General features: G+C 43.5%; 1 protein-coding gene across 5 annotated transcripts in view; it reads right to left on the bottom strand.

The window, feature by feature from the left end:
• SCAP (SREBF chaperone) overlaps positions 1-23,746 on the bottom strand; it is a 109,169-nt gene that overhangs the window by 29,726 nt on the left and 55,697 nt on the right. For all 5 annotated transcript variants that reach the window (XM_049861888.1, XM_049861891.1, XM_049861889.1 and 2 more), the window contains one exon: positions 1,908-2,037. In XM_049861888.1, coding sequence (XP_049717845.1) covers positions 1,908-2,037 — 130 coding nt within the window. The remainder of the gene's footprint in view (positions 1-1,907; positions 2,038-23,746) is intronic.

Raw genomic sequence — 23,746 nt, forward strand, 5'->3', positions numbered from 1 at the left:
AGAAACTCAAGTTGACATTTGCTTGGGCTCCCTCTCACGCTCCCCTTGATCACATGTTGCAAGGACACGGGGCTGGGGCTGGAGCTGCTACAGCTGCTAAGGGGAGACCAAGAGTGGAGCTGCCCAGAGAGGACAGAGCTGAGATGGGTCCCGGAGACCCCTTTTGAATCCAAGGCCATGCCGTGTTTGAGTGGGCCCTATCCCTGGCTGTCAGTTTTGTAAGCCAAAGAAAAAAATTCCCTTTTCACTTACTGTGATTTGGGCTGAGTTTTCTGTTCCTTACAACTAAAGAGTCCTCACCACTCCTGTATCACTGGCCTGCATTTTTTTTTATCATCGTCAGTCAAGTTGATAACTGACTGCTGAGCTATGGCACCGAGTGCCTGCCCCGAGGCCTGGGCCTCCATTATCAACCCTGCAGGGGAGGGGCTCCGATCTGAGAGAGAAAAGGGATGGCCCTTTGCTTCCTGAGCCCTTATGTTACCCTGTACATCCAATTACTGTCATCATCCCAAGCCAAAGAAGAGCATCAAAGAGTTAAAAGGGCTCACAAACAAGTAAGACTCCTAAGAGCCTGATCACCATCAACATCTATTCTGCACCATCAGGTCCACTGAGCTCCACTAGTCAGGAAACGGCCACACGTACAGACTTCCTCATCTGACCCGGAACTACCTGCTCCATTATGTGGTAGAACTGCATCAGGAGGTTAATGAAGCAAAAAGGTTTGAACCAAGAAGGCCCCACAGTGGGCCAATTGGCTGGGATGTGAAGGCTCAGAACTGGTTTCTGCCACTAACGGACCATGCTCCCTCTGGCCTTCACGGGAGCAACAAGCTCTTCCCATTGACACCCTGCGTTGCTGTAACCAGATATGCCTCTATTTCAGCAACAGTAGAGCCAGGTTTATCACAAGTTACTAAGCTGTTGCATTAACCTAAAAGGAAATGAGGAAGGAACCTGCAACAACGTCAGACAAAAGGAGGGGAGGGAGAGCTCTGCCTTTGAGCTTCGGTTTTCCTCCACAACAACAGGCTCAGCAATTCCGACAATTCACGGGGCCAAAGCACAACAGATGCAAGGAAGGTCATTTGGCCCATTATCTGACAGATTAAAGACATGGGAATGGGTGATCAAGCTTGTATAGTTTCCAAATAAGTCCACTTAGGTGAGTTAGGTCCTGTACCCGGGGCCCTCAACTGGAAAGGCTGTTCTCTCCTCATTCCTATCAATGCTCAGCCCAAGGACAATGAACTGAGAACTGAATGGTCCAGAAGAAGCAGTGGGATTAGGGTCAAGGGACCTGGAGTTCTAGTTTCAGCTCTGACCCCATTTAACTATCTGAGGCATTTAATCACCGTGGGCCCCAGCTTCCTTACCTATAAAGGGCATCAAAAACCTGCACGTTTTACCTGGCTGGATTATGAGGAGAAAATAAGACCTAACAGGTGTGAAAAGAATTCGGTGCACACTACAGCTCTCAGAGAGGTACTGGGAGTTTGACGATAGCACATGCTCTAGGAATGCTCAGTGGCTCTCACACCCACCCAGGTACAAGGAGATGATAATCTGTCCACCAGGGCACTGCCTGGCACCTGGGCAAGGCGTGTGAGCAGCCCAGCAGAGCCCCTCCCCAGAGGGTATGAACCCAGACCCAGTTGGACACAGCAGCGGCAACCACAGATTCCAGTTTTTCCTGGAGAGTCACACTTTTGCATCATTTTTTCAATAAAGGTTATTCATTAAATGTACAACTAACTAAATATCTTTGTGCCTTTGTAAGTCTGTTCAAGTACATGAATTCACCAATCAGATACTGACCACCTTCACTCCACTCAGACAACCCTGCCTCGGCCAATCTCCACCCCACCTCCTGCGTTCTCCTCAGCAACATGCTAGGCACCTACCCACTCCGGCTGATCACTAGGATCTCCTTGTTTGTGGCCAGAGTCCACAGGCGGGGGCGAGTAATCCTTCATAGGAGTGGTGAATTCCACAGGTCCTGTGCCCGGCAAGGGAAGTTTCAGCAGTGGGTAGCTGGGGCGGACAAAAAGAGAAGAGTTAGGCCTTTATGGGAGGCAGAGCCTGCTCTCAGACTAGCGACACAGGAACCACTGAAGTTGCAACAAAATTCTCCTACTAGGACAGAGGAAAATGGACATAACAACATTAGAACCACAAAACTTCCAAGCTAGAAGGACCTTTAGAAGGCATCTAGGTGAGATTTTTCAAACTTATTTTACTCACAGAAAACTTACAAGGAATCCCAATTCATTAAATTGGCTGAATATTTTTAGAAACTGAACAAAGGAAAGACACTAAAAAAAATTGTTGTCAAACCAGGTATACATAAGACAACTAAAAAAAAACTAGGAAAACACTATGAAATCCAGAAAGGTTCCAATTCAGGTTGTTGGGCAAGACCCTTAAACTACTTGCTCCAATTTAAAGGAACAGATCGTGACATTTGTATACAACGCAATGAAGGTGTGGACTTCTGCTGAACAGAAGGCAACGGTGTTCAGCAGTGGGCAGCTGGGGTGGACAAGAAGAGAAGAGTTACGCCTTTATGGGAGGCAGAGCCTGCTCTCAGACTAGCAACACAGGAACCACTGAGGTTGCAACAAAATTCTCCTACTATACACAAAGGAAAACCTTGGTCTTACATCAAAAAGTTGGCAAATGTGCATTTTGTTTCAGGTGTCACTTTTTTTTAAGTTAAAAAAAAAAAGAAACAAAAACGGAGATATAAATTTTATAAAGTACAATGCACAAATCTTAAGGTACAGTACAACTAATGTTTACATGTGTACATACCTGTGCGACCACTACCCTAGTTTCAAGCTACAGAACACTGAGATCAGAAGGCAGCCCTGTGCTCCCTCCCACTCAGTGACATTCCCTCCCACCAAACGTAACCACTATTTGAACCTCTATCACCACAGATTAGTTCTGCCTGCTTCTGAATGTCATATAAATGAAATCACCCATTCCACTTATGTACCCTTGTGACTGGCTGCTTTCATTTAAATTATATCTGCTAAGTTCATCTATATTGCAGTGCATGTAACAACAGACCATCCTTTTTCATGTGCTATCCCACTGAGTGAATATACCACAGTGTCCTCACCTATTCCACTACTGAGGAACATTTGGTTGTTTCCAATTTGAGCCATTAACAATAAGGCTATTATACAAATGCTGTGTTACCTATATATTTACCCCCCCCCCAAAAAAATATATATATATACACACACACACACACACACATACATAAAGGGAGCCCTGGTGGTACTGTGGTTAAGAGCTATGGCTGCTAACCAAAAGGTCAGCAGTTCGAATCTACCACCCGCTCCTTGGAAACCCTAATGGTGCAGTTCTACTCTGTCCTATAGGGTCACTACGAGTTGGAATCAACTCAATGGCAACAGGTTTTTTTGGTTGTTGTTGTTATATAACATAAAGGAAAAAAAAAAAGAATAAAGCTATTATGATCATTTTTATATATGGCTTTTCGTGGGCATAAAAGCAGTCATAATAGGCAATCTGTAAGTCAAGGATGTACACTGTAATAGTTGAGGGTAATCTCCAAAATAGAATATAAAATTTAAAAAACAATTAGAGGAGAAAAAGAGAATAATAAATTGAACGAGATCTGTATGCAGACTTTTTACGCTTCTCTGTGGTTCCCTGCTCTCCAAGATTTAGTCCCCAGTTCTCAGCTATTCTGACAACCCCAAACTCTGACTTCTGTCTACTCAAACCATCAGGACTTTCTTCCTTTCACCATGATCTGCAAATGTCCTCAGGGAAAAGGCTATGGCTCCTGCAGAGCTCACCATGTGTGCTTCTCTTAAGAATTAAAGCCCCTCAAGTCCTGCCTATATTAGTTAATCTTATTCTTTCACTTATTTTTTTTTTAATCTATTTTTAGTTGGCTTTGTTTTTGTTCTTTCTGGCAAAGGGTTTAATCTAATACACACTACCCCAATAGGGTTAGAACTGGAGTCCTCTGATTCAATTTCTATGATTCCTTTAACTTTTTTCATTAAACAACCAACTTCCTCAAGACCAAGCTGGATAAGCGGAACTCCTCTGTTAAAGCAGCACTGGAAGTGCTCACTCCTCTATGCCAAGAAATGTGGAAGACAGCTACCTGGCCAACCGACTGGAAGAGATCCATGCTTATGCCTATTCCCAAGAAAAGTGAGCCAACCGAATGCGGAAATTATCGAACAATATCATTAATATCATATGCAAGTAAAATTTTGCTGAAGATCATTCAAAAAGTGGCTGCGGCAGTAAATATGGACAGGGAACTGTCAGAAACTTAAGCTGGATACAGAAGGGACGTGGTAAAGCTGACAAAAAGACAGTATTTTAATATCCCTCTCTAAGTAATTGATAGAATAAGCAGAAAATAATCTATAAGAATACAGAAGATTTGAAAAAGAAAAAAGATGTGGAATGCAGACCCCAAATTCTCATAAAAAGACCAGGCTTAATGGTCTGACTGAGATTGGAAGGACTCCGGTGGTCATGGCCCCCAGACCTTTTGTTGCCCCAGGACAGGAACCATTCCCGAAGCCAACTCTTCAGACAGGGATTGGACTGGACAATGGGTTGGAGAGGGACACTGGTGAGGAGTGAGCTTCTTGGATCAGGTAGACACTTGAGACTATGTTGGCATCCCCTGTCTGTCAGGGAGATGAGAGGATAGAGGGAGTTAGAAGCTGGCGAAATGGACATGAAAAGATAGAGTGGAAGAAGGGAGCAGGCTGTCTCATTAGGGGCAGAGTAATTGGGAGTATGTAGCAAGGTGTATATAAGTTTTTGTGTGAGAGACTGACTTGATTTGTAAACTTTCACTTAAAGCACAATAAAAATTATTAAAGAAAAAAAAGATTTGATCTAATGGACATATCTAGAACATTCTACCCCAAGAATGCAAAATATACCTTCTTTTCAAGTACCATAGAACATTTAAAAATTGATCATATACTGAGTTATAAAGCTAGTTTAATTTTCAAACATTTGAAATACATTAATTGCTCATATGCAAGTTCAAGCTCCTTATTCTATCAATTAGAGAGGAATGTAAAAATATTACCTTTCCTTTTGTCAGCTTTTGCTTTATATATTTTGAGGCCCTGTTATTAAATGCAAACATATTTAGAATTACTATAGCTACATGGTCAATTAAACTGTATATTGTTATAAAGTGACCCTCTTATCTCTAATTTTTTTTTTTTTTGCTTTACGGTCTTTTTTCATGACATTAATGGAGCTAAACAGCTTTCTCTGGTTAGTATCTGTATAATATAGCTGTATTAATCCATCTTCTTTTCAATCTTTCTGTTTCCTTATATTTAGATCTATCTTTTATAAACAGCATATAGTCTTTTTTAAAATTAATTCAGACAATCTTCTTTTAACCTAAGTATTTATTCCATCTATATTTAAAGCAATCATGGATATATTTTAAATTACTGTACACTAAAATTGAATCTACCATCTTATGCTCAATTTTCACCTAAGTTTTTATAGTTTAAATAGAAATGAAAGGTGCTGGGAGGCATGTAGCAAACTCTTTAGCAAAGCAACTTCGTATTCTCTAATTTACTAATTTATTACTTCATGGTTTTGAATTGCATTTTTCTTAAACAAAGGTACAACAGCATCTACTTAGTAGTCCTGGCCTTTACACACCGAGAAAGGTGAATAGATTGTGTACTTGTGGTTTCCAAAGGATGCACAATAGAGGGAGTGATGGAAGGGAAGACAAATCACCAAGCCGAGGTGAAAAAACAAAGTCCAGAGAAGATATGTGACTTGTCCAAAATCAGAGCTGGCTCTTTAGTGAAAACTGAGACAAACATCAGTTATCCTGATGCAGTTATAATTCTATTTCTCTTTCAACAGATCAATGAATTATTACTAAGAAAGGCTGCTCTACAAACATATCTCCTTTAGTGTTCCACCTTGTGGGACATCCACGAAATGGCATGAATGAGGCTGAGCATGGACTGACACAGACCCAAAGTGGACATTCTTCAGTCCAGAAATGCATCTGGTGATCAGACTAAAGGAAACTCTTTTTCACGGTCAACTTTCACTGTTTCATCTAAGGAAAACCTAAAACATTTATTTATGGTCATTCCTCCTATCCTAAATCAACTTCCTATTATGAAACCCAGAAAGCTGCTCTTTTTACCAAAAAACAGATTGAGGCCACATGAACAACTCTATAGAAGTAATAAAATAGTAATTATCTCCACACCAGGTTATTGACAGGCTGAAGATTTACTACTCAAAAGGCTTCCTGGAAAGTTGGCTAACATTTAAGGGATAGCCTAATACTCACCCAACAGATTTACGCATTTAAAAAATTTTATTCAGTTCACACTTGCTTAGTACCCAGCAGCAAGTAGCATGCAAACAATTAAAAAGCTCTGCATGCAAATACAAAGTACACAGTGGAACCAATGCAGGTATTGGAGACAAGACAAAGAGAAAGTACTGAAAAAATGCCTATCTTTAAAAAAATGATCTCTGATCAAGAAAAGGACAGGAGGGTACCACACTAGGGCCTCCAGAAAGCCTGAACTTCAATGTGCTTGTTTTGTTCTCCATCCTGAGTTCCTGCAGTTGTACACTGCAGTCGGTTAGGGTGAGGTGAGCCCAGGGAATTTCTACATGAATAGACAATAGTTCACCAAAGAAAAAGAAGTTAAACCAGGGTTAAAAAAGAATGGAGGACACCTATATACTCAAGGCATTGTCTTCTCATATGCTAACTTCACTTCCCATCTTTTTCTCAGCATACTGCTTTTTAAAATGCCACTGACAGACACAGCCAAGGTTCAGGTGTTTGGAGGTCGGTGTCAAGGGGTGTGTCTGGGCTTAGTTAAGGCCCTGCTGGGGAAAGCTCCCGACAAGGCACAGGCCTGCCTCCCAGTCTTGGTGTGCAGAGAGCAGTATGGGGCCTACAGCCAAAACCACTGCAGCTTTAGCTCCACTACAAGATGAAGGCGGAAGTACATTTTATTTGTCTGCATTTACCTTCCACACCGTAGCTGCTCAAAATACACTGACTAAATTAAAGGCAGCCTGTTTCTCAAGATTTTAAATATTATAAACATCTGTGAACGACATAATCATCTTAACTGAAACTGAGAAGCCATTTGATGAAATCCAATACCCTTGCATGAAAAAAACACTCAACAATTCTATCTCCTAGTTTGTTGTGTAGTGTCTTGGGTCTTAGAAACTTGCAAGAGGACAATGAGTTTCTAATCGCCTGAAGAGCAGGGAGAGAAGGAGAGTCAGGAACAGGAGGAAGAAATGGAATGTGTGGCTAATTTCCTCCTTTGCCATGAGACCAGAAGAGCTGGATGGTGCCTGGCTACCACTACTGAATGTTCTGATCAAACAGTCTAGAGCAGAATCCTGATCAAAAGGGGGAAAATGTAGAACGGAATATCCAATTCTCATGGACTCTAGACTTTCTGGAACCCTGGAGCTAGATGAACGACCAAAACTATTACCCTGAGATGATCCTTAAACATTAAACCTGAAAGGAAAAATATTCCCTGAAGTCTTCTTACAAGCAAAACAATATTTTAGCTTAACAAGTAAAGGATGTCCGCCTTGAGCATTGTGCTCTTTTAAGATCTATATGGGATCAAATCGACAACAGCAACAAGAAAGATTAGGTAGGAAACATAGGGGGCAGTGAGTTTATGTTAATGGAGGGTGTGACAGTTAAGACTGTGTGTCAACTTGGCAGGGCCATGATTCTCAGTGTTTTGGCAGTCATATAATGTGATCATTTCCCTGTTAAAATCTGATATGTGATCACCCCCATGATGTGATCTGCTGAGTGGTACCAGCAGAGGTAGGGCCTGTAGTGGCTCACTGTCCCTTCAGTCTTCATCTCTCTGGGCTCTGCCACCTGGCTTTTCCTGCTCACCTTGCCAGGGCTTTTACCTGTTCTAGATCCTGCAGCTGGCTCCTGTTCGTCTGATCTCCAGTTCTTGGGACTTGAGTCAGCAGCTTGCCTGCTAATCTTGAGATTCGTTGATCTTCACAGCCTGCTACAGCCCTGCTCTCTGGCCTCCCAATCTTGGGTTCCCCAGCCCCTGCAGCTACATAAATCGGGAGAATCCGCTTTTCTGCCCCACAGACTTGGGACATTACAGCCTCTAAAACCCCTGTGAGCCATTTCCTTGATATAAATCTTTCTATCTCTATATAAGCTTTACTGGTTTTGCTTCTCCAGAGAACCCTGCCAAAGACATTTGGTACTGAGAGTGGTTCTGTTGTTGGTGCTGTTAGGCGCCATCAAGTCAGTTCTGACTCATGATGACCCTACACATGACAGAAGGAAACACTGCCCAGTCCTGCGCCATCCCAAAATTGTTGATGTGCTTGAGCCCATTGTTGCAGCCACTGTGTCAATCCATCTTGTTGAGGGTCTTCCTCTTTTTTGCTGACACTCTACTTTACCAAGCATGATGTCTTTCTCCAGAGACTGATCCCTCCTGATAACATGTCCAACATAGTCTCACTATCCTTTTCTTCTAAGGGGCATTCTGGTTGTACTTCTTCCAAGAGAGATTTGTTCATTCTTTTGGCAATCCATGGTATATTCAGTATTCTCTGCCAACACCACAATTCAAAGGTGTCTAATCTTCTTCGGTCTTCTATATTAACTGTTCAGCTTTTGCATGCATATGAGGTGACTGAGAACACTATGGCTTGGGTCAGGCGCACCTTAGTCCTCAAGGTGACATTTTTGCTTTCCAACACTTTAAAGGGGTCTTTTGCAGCCGATTTGCCCAATGCAATACACTTTTTGGTTTCTTGACTGCCGCTTCCATGGATGTCGACTGTGGATCCACGTAAAAATGAAACCCTTGACAACTTCAATCTTTTCACCCTTTATCATGACATTGCTCACTGGTCCAGTTGTGAGGATTTTTGTTTTCCTTATGTTGAGGTGTAATCCATATTGAAGGCTGTGGTCTTTGACCTTCACATCAGTATGTGCTTCAAGTCCTCTTCACTTTCAGCAAGCAAGGGTGTGTCATCTGGATAACGTAGGCTGTTAATGAGTCTTCCTCCAATCCTGATGCCCCATTCTTCTTCACATAATCCAGCTTTTTGGATAATCTGAACAGCATACAGATTGAATAGGTATGGTGAAAGGATACAACCCTGACGCACAGCTTTCCTGACTTTAAACCACTCAGTAGCCCCTTCTGTTCAAACAACTGTCTCTTGACCCATGTACAGATTCCTCATGAGCACAATTAAGTGTACCAAAACTCCCAATCTCTTCAACGTTATCTATAATTTATTATGATCCACACAGTCGAATGCCTACGATAGTCAATAAAACACAGGTAAACACCTTTCTGGTATTCTTTGCTTTCAGCCAGGATCCATCTGATATCAGCAATGATATCCCTAGTTCCACATCCTATTCTAACTCGGGCTTGAATTTCTGGCAGTTCCCTGTTGATATACTGCTGCAGCCACTTCTGAATGATCTTTAGCAAAATTTTACTTGCATGTGATATTACATTGTTCAATAATTTCCACATTCAGTTGGATCACCCTTCTTGGGAATAAGCATAAATATGGATCTCTTCCAGTTGGTTGACCAGGTAGCTGTCTTTCAAATTTCTTGGCATAGACAAGTGAGCACTTCCAGAGCAGCATCTGCTTGTTGAAGCATCTCAATTGGTATTCAATCAATTCTCAGAGCCTTGTTTTTCACCAATGCCTTCAGTGCAGTTTGGACTTCTTCCTTCAGTACCATCGGTTCCTGAACATGTTACCTCCTGAAATGGTTAATTGTCAACCAATTGTTTTTGGTAGAATGACTCTGTGTATTCCTTCCATTTTCTTGTGATGGTTCCTGTGTCGTTTAATGTTTTCCATGTAGAACCCTTCAGCATTGCAACTCGAGGCTTGAATTTTTTCTTCAGCTCTTTCAGCTTGAGAAACGCTGAGCGTGTTCTTTCCTTTTGGTTTTCTATCTCCAGCTCTTTGCGCATGTCATCATAATACTACTCTGTCTTCTCAAGCTGCCCTCTGAAATCTTCTGTTCAGCTTTTTTACTTCATCATTTTTTCCTTTTGCTTTAGCTACTTGATGTTCAAGAGCAAGTTTCAGAGTCTCTTCTGACATCTATTTAGGCCTTTCTCTCCTGGTCTTTTTAATGATCTCTTGTTTTCTTCATATATGATATTCTTGACGTCATTCCACAACTCGTCTGATCTTCGATCATTAGTGTTCAACACGTCAAATCTGTTCTTGAGATGGTCTCTAAATTCTGGTGGGTTATACTCAAGGTCGTACTTTGGCTCTCGTGGACTTGTTCTAATTTTCTTCAATTTCAACTTGAATTTGCATGTGAGTAACTGATGGTCTGATCCACAGTTGGCCCCTAGCCTTGTTCTGACTCATGATACTGAGCTTTTCCATCGTCTCTTTCCACAGACGTAGTTGATTTGATTCCTGTGCATCCCATCTGGCAAGATCCATGTGTTTAGTCACCATTTATGTTGGTGAAAAAAGGCACTTGCAACAAAGAAATTATTGGTCCTGCAAAATTCTATCATGAGATCTCCGGCATCATTTCTATCACCAAGGTCATATTTTCCAACTACTGATCCTTCTTTGTTTCCAACTTTCACATTTCAATCACCAGTAATTATCAGTGCATCCTGATTGCATTTTCAATCAATTTCAGACTGCAGAAGTTGGTAAAAATCTTTAATTTCTTCATCTTTGACCTTAGTAGTTGGTGTGTAAATCTGAATAACCGTATTATCTGGTCCTCCTTGTAGGCGTATGGCTATTATCCTATCACTGACAGCACTGTACTTCAGGATAGATCTTGAAATGTTGCAACGCCATTCCTCTTCAAGTTGTCATTCCCGGCATAGTAGACCATATGACTGTCCAATTCAAGATGACCAACACTGGTCCATTTCAGCTCACTAATGCCTAGGATATCGATCTTTATGCGTTCCATTTCATTTATGGTTTTCAATTTTATGAGATTCCTACTTTGTATGTTCCAGGTTCTGATTATTAATGGATGTTTGCAGCTGTTTCTTCTCATTTTGAGTGGTGCCATATCAGCAAATGAAGGTCCCGAAAGCTTGACTCCATCCACGTCATTAAGGTCGACTCTACTCTACTCTTTCCCAGTTGTCTTTTGAGTGCCTTCTAACCTGCGGGGGCTCATCTTTCAGCACTGCATCAGACAACATTCCACTGCTATTCATAAGGTTTTCACTGGCTAATTCTTTTCAGAAGTAGACTGCTAGGTCCTTCTTCCTAGTCTGTCTTAGTCTGGAAGCTCAGTTGAAACCTGTCTGCCCTGGGTGACCCTGCTGGTATGTGAATACTGGTAGCATAGCTTCCAGCATCACAGCAACACACAAGCCCCCACGGTATGAAAAACTGACAGATGCATAGGGGAGAGAGGTCCTAGAGGAACAAAATTGTAAGGATGAATTCTCTAAATTGGTTCTCAGGTCTGGTTAGTCTTAAAGATGGTGATGACTCTGCTTCCAGTGGTAAAGAGGGCACTGCTAATCCCTGGCACGAAGTGGTAAATCAAATACGCAAAATATCACCACCAACAGATCAGGTACTGGTGAAAGACAAGGGTTTGGGTGACTGCATGGAGGATACCTTTCTACAATTTTGTCATAATGAGAACTATAAGGAAGCTGGTTGGTTGGTCCTACTTTCGCTAGACAAACTTGTCAAAGAGATGAATTCAGGACTTTAGAGTCAAAGCTCAAGCGCTGCATAAATGACCTCAAAGTTTCCAATTGTGCCTTTCAAGAAAGTCTTATTTCTTGAAGTTAACAGAGCTGATATTGCCTAAACCAAACCCAGGGTCTTACTGTAAGACTGGCTGAATTACAATGACAACACAACTGCCAATCTGGAGAGGTGTCTGAAGTTAAACTGAGGGTACTGATTGGGAAGAATTGGGACCCTGAAACCTGGGATGGGGACATATGGGCAGATAATCAGGAAGCTGGAGACACTGAATCCCTAAATTCCACTGAGTCACTGCTCCCAACAGAATCATTAGCCCCTCCACTCCCATCTAATGAGATTAACCCAGCTGCCTCTAAAGCACCTTTGTCTGAGTCATTATCTGGGACATCACCTGAGGCAGATGCTTTACAAGACAATGCTGAATTTTCTCAAGACAATTCCCCACTGATTTTGGCTTCTAGGCCCACACCTAAACTTAAGTCCCAGCTAGCCCCGAAAGGTGAAGTACAAAGTGTAACACAGGAGGAGGTATGCTACACTCCAAAAGAACTGCTTGACTTGTCTAATATGTACAAACAGAAATCTGGGGAATATGTGTGGAAATGGCTATTAAGAGTATGGGATAATAGTGCAAAGAACATACAGATGCATCAGTCTGAGTTTATCGATATGGGCTCACTAAGCACAGATCCTCCACTGAATGTTTTAGCTCGAGAAGTTAGGAAAGGATGTAATATTTTATTTGGTTGGGTTGCTGAAGCATGGATTACGCCGTGGCCTACACTAAATCAAGCTGCCTTGGTATACTGTAGAAGAAGGTATCCAAAGGCTTAGGGAAACTGGCATGTTAGAGTGGATGTATCAGGTTAGACCCACAGACCCATACGCTGAGTGCCCAGAGGACACACCTGTACCACAACGGTGAGGAACAAATTTGTGAAGGGAGCCCCAGGATCCTTGAAGACTGCTGTGATTGCTAATTTATGTAAGTCAGATTTGACAGTGGGAACTGTCCACTGAATTAAGACACCTAACTGCAATGGGGCTGATTGGAGCTCATGGTGGCAGGGCCCAAGTGGCAGCACTCAATCAACAAAGACAGGGTGGGCATGGTTACCATAATGGACAGCAGAGTCAAAACAGTAATCAGAATAGCCTGACTCACATGGACTCACGGTGTCCCTACGAGTGAAAGAGGCAGGAAATGTACTAAATATTTGATCTATACAAACAGATGACTTCTACGCCAAGTGAACAGCAGTCTAACTCCAATCACCAGAACAGAGCCACGGCCCCTCGATCAATTTCCAGACTTGATGGAGTTTACAGATCTACAACGCCTTGACTGAAGGGGAGGCCGGGTCCCCTTGAGAAAGGACTCCAATACACTGCAATAACTCCAATAACTTAAGTGTTAATCTCTCTCCCAGCCTTTCCCAAAGGGATCTACAGCCTTTTACGAGAGTGACTGTTCACTGGGGAAAGGGAAATAATCAGACTTCTCAGAGATTACTGGATGCTGACTCTGAACTGACACTAATTCCAGGAGACCCAAAATGTCACTGTGGCCCACCAGTTAGAATGGGGGCATATGGAGGTCAGGTTATTAATGGAGTCTTAGCTCTTGTCAGTCTCACAGTAGGTCCAGTGGGTCCCTGAACCCATCCTGTAGTGACTTTCCCAGTTTCAGGATGCATAATTGGAATAGATACACTCAGATAACTGGCAGAGCCCCCACACTGGATCCCTGACAAACGGAGTAAGGGCTATTATGGTAGGAAAAGCCAAGTGGAAGCCAACAGAACTGCCCTTACCTAGGAAAATGGTAAACCAAAAGCAATACAGCATGCCTGGAGGGATTGCGGAGATTACTGCCACTATCAAGGTCTTGAAGAATGCAGGAGTAGTGATTCTGACCACATCCCCATTCAACTCGCCTATTTGGCCTGTGCAAAAAACAGATGGGATCTTGGAGAATGACAGTGGACTATCGAAAACTTAATCAGGTGGTAACTCCAATTGCAACTGCTGTTCCAGATGTAGTCTCATTGTTTGAGCCAATTAATACACCTCCTGGTACCTGGTATGCAGCTATTGATCTGGCTAATGCCTTTTTCTCCATACCTGTTTTGAAGGATCATCAGAAGCAGTTTGCCTTCGGCTGGCAAGGCAAGCAACACACCCTCAGTTGCCTACCTCAGGGCTAGAACGACTCTCCAGCCCTAGGTTATAATTTAGTTTACGGAGACCTTGGTTGCCTTTTCCTTCCACAAGACATCACACTGGTCCATTACGTTGATGACATTACGCTGACTGGACCTAGTAAGGAAGAATGGCCAGGCTTATTGGCAAAAAATTTGCATGCTAGAGGGTGGAAAATTAATGCCACAAAAATTCAGGCTCCTTCTACCTAGTGAAATTTCTAGGGGTCCAGTGGTGTGTGGCATGTCGAGATATTCTTTCTAAAGTGAAGGAAAAGTCATCACATCTGGCTCCTCCTACAACTAAAAACTAGGCACAACATCTAGCGGGCCTCTTTAGATTTTGGAGGCAGCGTATTTCTCAACTGGGTGTGCTACCCCTGCCTATTTATCAAGTGGCTCGAAAAACTGCTAGTTTTGAGTGGGGCCCAGAACAAGAGAAGGCTCTGCAATAGGTTCAGGCTGCTGTGCAGGCAGATCTGCCACGTCGGCCACATGACCCGGCTGATCCAATGGCGCCTGAAGTGTCCATGGCAGGTAGAGATGCTGTTTGGAGTCTTTGGCAGGCTCCTATTGGTCAATGACAGCGCAAACCCTCAGGATTTTGGAGCAAAGCTCTGCCATCTTCTGTAGGTAACTACTCTCCTTTTGAGAAACAGGGTTTGGCTTGTTACTGGGCCTTAGCAGGGACTGAATTCTTAACCACGGGACTCCAAGTCACCGTGTGGCCTGAGCTGCCCATCATGAACTGTGTTGTCTGACCCACAGAGTCATGAAGTTGGACGTGCACAGCGGCACTCTGTCATTAAATGGAAGTGGTATATAAGAGATCAGGCCCAAGCAGGACCTGAAGGCACAAGCAAGTTGCATGAGGAAGTAGCCCAAATGCCCATGGTCTCCACTCCTGTCACATTACCTTCCATCTCCCTGTCAGCACCTATGGTCTCATGGGGAGCCCCTTACGATCAATTGACTGAAGAAGAGAAAACGTTTGTCTGGTTTACAGATGGTTCTGTGCAATATACAGGCACCACTTGAAAGTGGACAGCAGCAGCACTACAGCCCCTTTCTGGGACCTCCCTGAAGGACAGAGGTGAAGGGAAATCTTCCCAATGGGCAGAACTTCGAGCAGCACATCTGGTTGTTCACTTTGCTTGGAAGGAGAAATGACCAGATGTGTGACTGTATACTGATTCATGGGCTACAGCCAACAGTTTAGCTGAAAAGTCAAGAACCTGGAAGGAACATGATTAGGAAATTGGAGACAAGGATTTATGGGGAAGAGTAATGTGGACAGACCTCTGTGAATGGGCCAAAGAAGTAAAGATATTTGCATCTCATGAATGCTCACCAAAGGGTGACCTCAGCAGAGGAGGATTTTAACAATCAGGTAGATAGGATGATGTGTTCTGTGGAAACCACTCATCCTCTTTCCCCAGCTACTCCCATCATGGCTCAATGGGCTCATGAACAAAGTGGCCACAATGGCAGGGATGAAGGTTATGCATGGGCCCAGCAACATGGACTTCCACTCACCAAGGCCAATTTGGGTACAGCCATTGCTGAGTGCCCAATCTGTCAGCAGCAGAGACCAACACTAAGTCCTCGACAATGCACCATAACTGAAGGTGATCAGCCAGCAATTTGGTGGCAAGTTGATGACACTGGACCACTTCCAGCATGGAAAGGGCAGCGTTTTGTTCTTACTGGAACAGACACTTACTCTGGATATCGATTTGCCTTCCCTACACACAACACTTCTGCCAAAACTACCATCCGTGGACTTACAGAATGTCTTATCTACCATCATGGTATTCCACACAACATTGCCTTGGATCGAGGGACTTATTTCACAGCAAATGAAGTGTGGCAGTGGGCCCACGCTCATGGAATTCACTGGTCTTACCATGCTCCCCATCATCCTGAAGCCGGTGGCTTGAAAGAACAGCCTCTTAAAGACACAATTACAGCACCAGCTAAGTAGCAATACCTTGCAGGGTTGGGGCAATGTTCTCTAGGAGGCCATATGTGCTCTAAACCAGTGTCCAAGACAGTGCTATAGCTCCCACAGCCAGGATTCATGAGTCCAGGAATGAAGGGGTGGAAACGGGAGTAGCACCACTCACTATTACCCCTAGTGACCCACTCACAAGATTTTTGCTTCCTGTCCCCATGACCTTATGCTCTGCAGGTCAAGAAGTCTTAGTTCCAAAGGGAGCAATGTTCCCACCTGGAGACACATCCCTGATTCCACTGAACTAGAAGCTAAGAATGCCACCTGGCCACTTTGGTCTCCTTATGCCTCTGGATCAACAGGCACAGAAGGTAGTTACCATACTCGCTGATGTGACTGATTCTGATTACCAAGAGGAAATCGGATTGATATTATATAATGGAGGTAAAGAAAAGTGTGTCTGGAACGCAGGAGATCCCTTAGGCCGTCTCTTAGTACTACCATGCCCTGTAATTAAAGTCAAAGGAAAACTACGGCAACCTAATTCTGACATGACTACCCCACCAGGAATGAAGGTTTGGGTCACCCCACCAGGCAAAGAACCACGACCAGCTAGGGTGCGTGCTGAGGGCAAATGGAATACGAAACAGGTGGTAGAAGAAGGTAGTTCTAAATACCAGTGACGGCCACGTGACCAGTTGCAGAAATAAGGACTGTAATTGTTATGAGTATTTCTGCTTTGTATGTGAGCATCAAACTTTTTTGTTTTCTTCAGTTATGAAATATAAGATGTAAACAGGGCTACTGCATTTTCAGTTGTATGTGTGTTTGTCGCATTATGCTGGGCCCAAGTATGATTTTGTAACTGTCTTTATTCAGAGATTGTGTATGGTTTGGGGAGATGTGTAAGGTGCCAAGTTAACAAGGGGTGGGCTATAATGGTTAAGATTGTGTGTCAACTTGGATAGGCCATGATTCTCAGTGTTTTGGCAGTCCTATAATGTTGTGATCACTTCTCTGTTGAAATTCGATACATGAGCACCCTGATGATGGGATCTGATGAGTGGTACCAGGAGGGGCAGGGCCTATGGTGGCTCACTGCCCCCTCAGCCTTCATTTCCCTGCCCTCCGCTGCCTGGCTCTCTCTGCTTGCCGTGCCAGGGCTTCTGCTTGTTCTAGATTCTGCAGCTGGTTCCCATTCGTCTGACCTCCGATTACTGGGACTTGAGCTAGCACACTGCTTGCCAATCTTGAGATTCATCGATCTCCACAGCCTGCTACAGCCCTACTTTCCAGCCTGCTGATCTTGGGTTCACCAGCCCCTGAGGGTACATGAATCAGGAGAATCCTGTTCCCTGCCCTAAAGACTTGGGATGTTACAGCCTTTAAAAACATGAGCCATTTCCTTGATATAAATCTCTGTCTCTATGTGTATATGTACATACACGCTTTACTGGTTTTGTTTCTCTAGAGAAACCAGCCTAAGACAAGGGAACAATTGAGAAAAGGAGGGTGAGAATCACTGCACAACCTGAGAATGTAATCAATGTCACTGAATTGTACATGCACAAACTGTCGAATTGGTATATGTTCTGCTGTATATATTCTCAACAAAAACAAAATAAAATAAGTTAGAAAAAAAACACTCAACAAGCTAGGAATAGAATGAAAATGCCTCACTCTTATAAAGAGCATTTATGAAAAACACCCAGCTAACAGCATATTTAATAAAAAGTGAGAGCTTTCCCCTCAATATCAGGAATAAGACGAGGATGCCCACTCTTACCACTACTATTCAATATTGTACTGTAAGTTTTAGCCAGAGCGATTAGGCAAGAAAGAAGAAGTAGAACTATCTTTTTTCACAGATGACAGGATCCTATATATAGAAAACCCCAAAGAATTCACATGAGAGCTACCGGAGCTAATAAATGAATTCAGCAAAGTGGCAGGATACAGGGTCAGCATACAAAAATCAGTCAAATTTATATTTATCAGCAATAAGCATTCTGAAAAGAAAATTAAGGAAACAATTCCATTTACAATTGCATCTAAAAGATTTAACAAAAGAAGCGAAAGACTTGTACACTGATAGCTACAAAAACATTACTGAAAGAAAGTAAAAACCTAAATAAATGGAAAGACCATTGTGTGTTCACGGATTGGAAGGCTTAATATTGTTAAGATGTCAGTATGACCCCAAGCAATCTACAGATTCAACTCAATCCCCATCAAAATTCCAACAGCCTTCTTTGCAGAAATGGAAAAACCAATTCTCAAATATATATGGAACTGCAAGGGGCCCCAAACAGCCAAAGCAATCTTGAAGAAGAATAAAGTAAGAGGACTTACTTCTAGAGTTCAAAACATACTATGAAGCTACAGTAATTAATATAGCTTGGTACTGGTATCATGACAGACACAGACCAATACAACAGAATTTAGAGTCTAGAAGTAAATCCCAACATATATGGTCAATTCAATTTTGACAAGTGTGCTAAGTCCATTCAATGGGTGAAAGAAGAGTCTAATAAATGGTACTAGGAAAACTGGATTTCCACAAGCAAAAGAAAGAACCTTAAACAAAAAATAACTGAAAATGGGCTAAGGACCTAATTGTGAAAACCAAAACCATTTAATACTTTTAGAAAACAACACAGCGGTATTGCTTTAGGACCTGGTTTTTAACAATTGATTCTTAGGTATGACACCAAAGCATAAGCAGCAAAAGAAAAAATAGATAAATGAGACCTAACAAAAATTAAAAACTTTTGTTCATCAAAGGACTTTATCAGTGAAGTGAAGAGACAACCTACCGACTGGGAGAAAAATTTTATGCACCATATATAAGGGTTTAATACCCAGAGTATGCAAAGAACTCTACAATTTAACAAAAAGACAAACAACCCAATCAAAAAATGAATAAAGGACTTAAACAGACATTTCACCAAAGAGAATACATAAATGGTCAACAAACATATGAAAAGACATTCAACATCATTAGTCATTAAACAAAACCAAACCAGTTGCCACTGGGTTGATCCTGACTCATGACAACGCCATGTGCGTTAGAGCAGAACTGCACTACAGAGGGTTTTCAATGGTTGATTTTTTAGAAGCAGATTGTCAGGCTTTTCTTTCAAGACACCTATGGGTGGACTCAAACTACCAACCTTTCAGTTTTCGGCATGAGTGCATTAAGCATTTGCAACATCCACAGACTCCTCATTAGTCATTAAACCCAAAAACCAAACCCACTGCCATCAAGTCGGTTCCGACTCTTAGCACCCCTACAGGATGGAGTAGAACTGCCTCATAGGGTTCATTAGTCACTAGGGAGATGTAAATCAAAACCACAATGAGTTACCATTTCACTCCCACCAAGATGACTGTTATAAAAAAGAAACAAACAAAAAAGAAAACAACAGGCGTTGGTGAAGCAGTGGATAAACTGGAACCCTCATCCATTGTTGGTGAGATTGCAAAATTGTAGTCGCTGTGGAAGATGGTTTGGTGGTTCCCCAAAAAGTTAGACATAGGATTACCGTATGGTCCAGCAATTCTACTCCTAGGTATACATTCAATAGAACTGAAAGCAGGAACGCAAACAGATACTTGTAAACTAATGTTCGTTGCAGAACTATTCATAATAGTCGAAAGGCAGAAACAGCCCAAGTGTCCATCGACAGATGAATGGATAAAAATGTGGAATACAACGGACTATTACTCAGTCATAAAAAAGAATGAAGTCCTCCTACATGCTACAACATGGATGAAATCTGAAAATATGCTGAGTGAAATAAGTCAGTCACAAAAGGACATATATGATCCAGCTTATATGAAATATCTAGAAAAGGCAAGTATCTAGAGACCAAAGTTTATTAGTGGTTACCACGGGCAGGAAAGAGGGGGAGTGGTGGACTCATTGCTTAGGAGTCACTGAGCTCCTGTTAAAGGTGATGAAAAATTTTGCAAACACTGGTGATGGTTGTACAACATGATAAATGTAATTGGTGTCACTGAATTGTACATGTAAAAAATGTTGAAATGCCAAATGTTTTGTTATATATATATATATATATATATATATCTCACAATAAAGAAAAGCTAAGGCGCTATAAAAAACACTGTCAAAAAAAATTTTTTTTTAATTCCAGGAGTCTGAACATTCCAACAGAGACTGAGGGCACATACTCCAAAGCATCCACCTCCTTAGGATAAAGTCCAAAGGTCTTGAAATGCTTACAGTGGCTCACTGTTCTTCTCCAGCCTTCTCTCTCCAACACTACCTGGAGCCACACGCGACTCCTCTGGGTCTGTCCCCTTCTAAAGCTCTGCTGCAGTTATCACTTGCCTCATCTTCGAGGCCTCAGCTGCAGTTATCACTTGCCCAGGAAGTCTTTCCCCTCTTTCCCCTCCTCAAGATCTCAGTTGAGTCCCCTCCTCCTCCAAACTGCCAAAGCACCTAGCACCCAGCGTGGCTCTTAGCACTGACAGTGGACCTGCCTGTTCCAGTCTCTGTACCAATGATGATGGTCTCTCACTGAGCACCTAGTATGTGCCAGCTACCTATCCAAGTGCCTTCTGTCCACCGACTCATTTCAGCCTCACCACAACCCAACGAAGTATGCAAGAGTTACAATCTCAGTAAAAAGTGAAGGAAAAACAGGCAGCGGGACGCCAGAGTCTGTGTCCTTAACGTCACATTATAGTGCTTCATACTACATTTCCGTTCTGTCTGAAAATTTGAAAGCCTATATATTACTCTAAATATAAAACCAAAAACCAAACCCAGTGCCGCTGAGTCGATTCCAACTCATAGCGACCCCATAGGACAGAATAGAACTGCCCCATAGAGTTTCCAAGGAGCGCCTGGCGGATTCGAACTGCTGACCCTTTGGTTAGCAGCCATAGCAGTTAACCACTACGCCACCAGGGTTTCCCGCTTTAAATATAGGCAGGAGACAAATGCCAAGAAAAAGGTTCTACAAAATCCAAGGCAATAATCACTGACCATGGTTGACATTCCAGACCAAAAGGAATGTTTGGAAGGAAAAGTATCAGGCAATTTTCAGAGGTAAAAATGCTGTTTTAAGAAAAAAGACTAAGGGCATTTTAAGAAGGAAGTTATCTGGGGCCTTCCACCTCCACCCCCACCCCCACGTTGCTTCTGCAAAATTCGTTCTTAGGACCTGATGGTATCTGGCTTCCCCTGATCTCACAGGGGCAGAGGAAATGAGCCTAGGGCTCCAAAACCTCCCCTGCCTCAGCTCCACCCATCTAGCTGCTCAGGCCAAACACTTTGATCTTGACTCTTCTTTCACACCCGACACCTAGTCCTCAGGAAACCCTGAGGGCTCTACTTTCAAAATACGTCCAGAATCAACCGTCTCACCACTTCCCCAGCTTCCACTTAGACTAAGAAAACATCAGCTCTCACATGGAACAGCACAACCTAGCTGGATTCACTGCTCCTACCCCTGAAATCACTTCCTCATCTCCCCAGCAAGTATGGGGACTGAAGTCATCCAAATTCCTCTGCTGGCTTACAGGGCTCGTCTGCACTAGAGCCCTCCTTGCCGCCGGCTCCCTGACTGGTACCTTCCCGCAGCCACATACCACACGGTTTTCTGCTGGTGTGCCTATGCAGCCTGCTTCCCGTATCTGGCCTCCCCGAGCCCCTCCTGCAACTGGGGATGCAGGTGCCCCTCACTTTCCCCTCTAATCTCCTTTCTGAGTGCGCTGGCCCACCTTCCAGCTGCCAATACTTGCGTTTCTTTGCCCGAGAGCGATCTGTGGCCCCCAGAGGCTGCTCTGCCTAAGCAAAGCAGATGCATGCTCGGGATCCCGCTGGCTGGAAGCAGCCCTCCACCAGTGGCTGATGTTATTGTGTAGATAAGGGGTCTGGCAAACTACAGCCCAGGGGCCAAATTCAGCCATGGCCTGTTCCTGTACGGTCTATAAGCTAAGAATGGTTTTTTATATTTTAAGGATTATAGAAAACAAAAACAAAAAATATGAAACAGTGACTGCACGTAGCCTTAAAAAACAAAAACCAAACCTGCTGCTGTCGAGTCAATTCTGACTCAGAGCAACCTTACAGGATCAAGAACTACCCGACAGGGTTTCTAAGGCTGTAAATCTTTACAGAAGCAAACTATCACATCTTTCTCCCACAAAGCTGCTGGTGGACTCAAGCCACCAACCTTTCGGTTAGCAGCCACACACTTAACCACTTTGCTACCAGAGCTCCTTGTGTATGTAGCCTGCAAGACCTGAAATATTTACTCTCTGGTCTTTTACAGAAAGAACTTGCTGACCCCTGGCATAGACAGCCAGCCACCACACTCCGGCGGGGAGCTGAGGCGAATGTCCCACACTGTCTCCTAGCTGTCTCACACTAGTAACTTGCTGGATACTGCGCCTGCCCTCCGTCTCACTTCCCCACCTCCCTACCAGTGTTCATTTCATCTAACACAAGAACTGCTCAATCCTTGTCTCAGAGCTGCTTCTGAGTGAGCCCAAACTAGAACGCTCCCCTCCCTGCCATCAATGCAAGCCAAATTCCTGCCTATGCTTCAAGATAATACCCGCCCTCCTCTATCAGTGAAGTACCCAGTACCCTTCCTCTTCACCCATAGAAGCCTCAAACGCTGACCCCAGAGACTTCCATTCACCTGCTTGATTAATATGAGAAACTTGTGGGGAGCGGACATGCTGTTTTAATTTCTGCTTCACCAATGCCAATTACACATAACATGTTCAAGAAGCATGTGTTATTTATCAACCTGATTGCTCTCCACAGGGATGGCTGGCTTCATGAGCGTGCAACCTGCAAGACTGTACAGGACCCTACATGCACAGGGCATAGTGCTTGGGGGCTAATGCTCTGTAGTCTCTGTGTTGAAATTCTTGATAAAACTTTCTTTAAACGTGTGTTTTGTGAGTGAAGTCCAATGGAACAATGGAGCATGAGCTGGGGGCTTGGAGTGTAAACTCATGCATGGTCCCTCCTCCTGGGACGGATTCTGGGCCACCAGGTCCCCCACCCCTGGCACCCCAGGACCTGCCTGACCTGCCCCACCCTACTCAGGCACCACATCTGCAGCTGCCCCCACCGCCGACAGGATCACAGTGTATCTGGCAGGTATCTTAGCAGGGGCAAGCCTCCTACCCACTCCCACCCAAGTATATTTTAATACTTTTAATAGTACCTTTTCCCTGCTTTTCAAACAAGCAGCTCCGCATTTTCATTTTACACCAGGTCCTGAAAATTAGGTAATGTGTCCTTGTTCTCCATCTCCCCCCAGTCATCAGTGATGGGAGCCCAGGAGTCACTGAAGACATACAGAAGGGTCAGCCACAGAAATGACAAGAGAGGCACTGCACACACCCCCCTGGAGATATCGGGATGGGAGCTGTCCTCGCTCACCAGGCCCCCATCCCTTCCCAGGGGAAAAAAGTACAGGACTAGGGGTAAGGTCTTCTGATGAGGTGGCGAAAGACTAGAAGGAGAGGCTTCTGAGGGCTCCTGGTCTCTCTTCTGTCTGAAGAAATCTGGAGTGACAAAGGAGCCTTTGCTCTCGTATGGCCTTCCAGAGATTCTACAGGGCTGGTTTTTAAGGTCTGGGTAACTTCAGAATGGGAGGGGGCTGTGGTCTTGGAGTGCCAACAGTAAACCAGTTAGGGCTGTGAAGCAGCTCCAGGGAGCTGATCACTGGGGCTCCCTGGATTCCAGGCTTTAGGACAGAGGTCAAAAGTGCTTTGGGCTGGTGTT

This window comes from Elephas maximus, chromosome 20 (assembly GCF_024166365.1).
Source record: "Elephas maximus indicus isolate mEleMax1 chromosome 20, mEleMax1 primary haplotype, whole genome shotgun sequence".
Lineage (NCBI taxonomy): Eukaryota > Metazoa > Chordata > Mammalia > Proboscidea > Elephantidae > Elephas > Elephas maximus.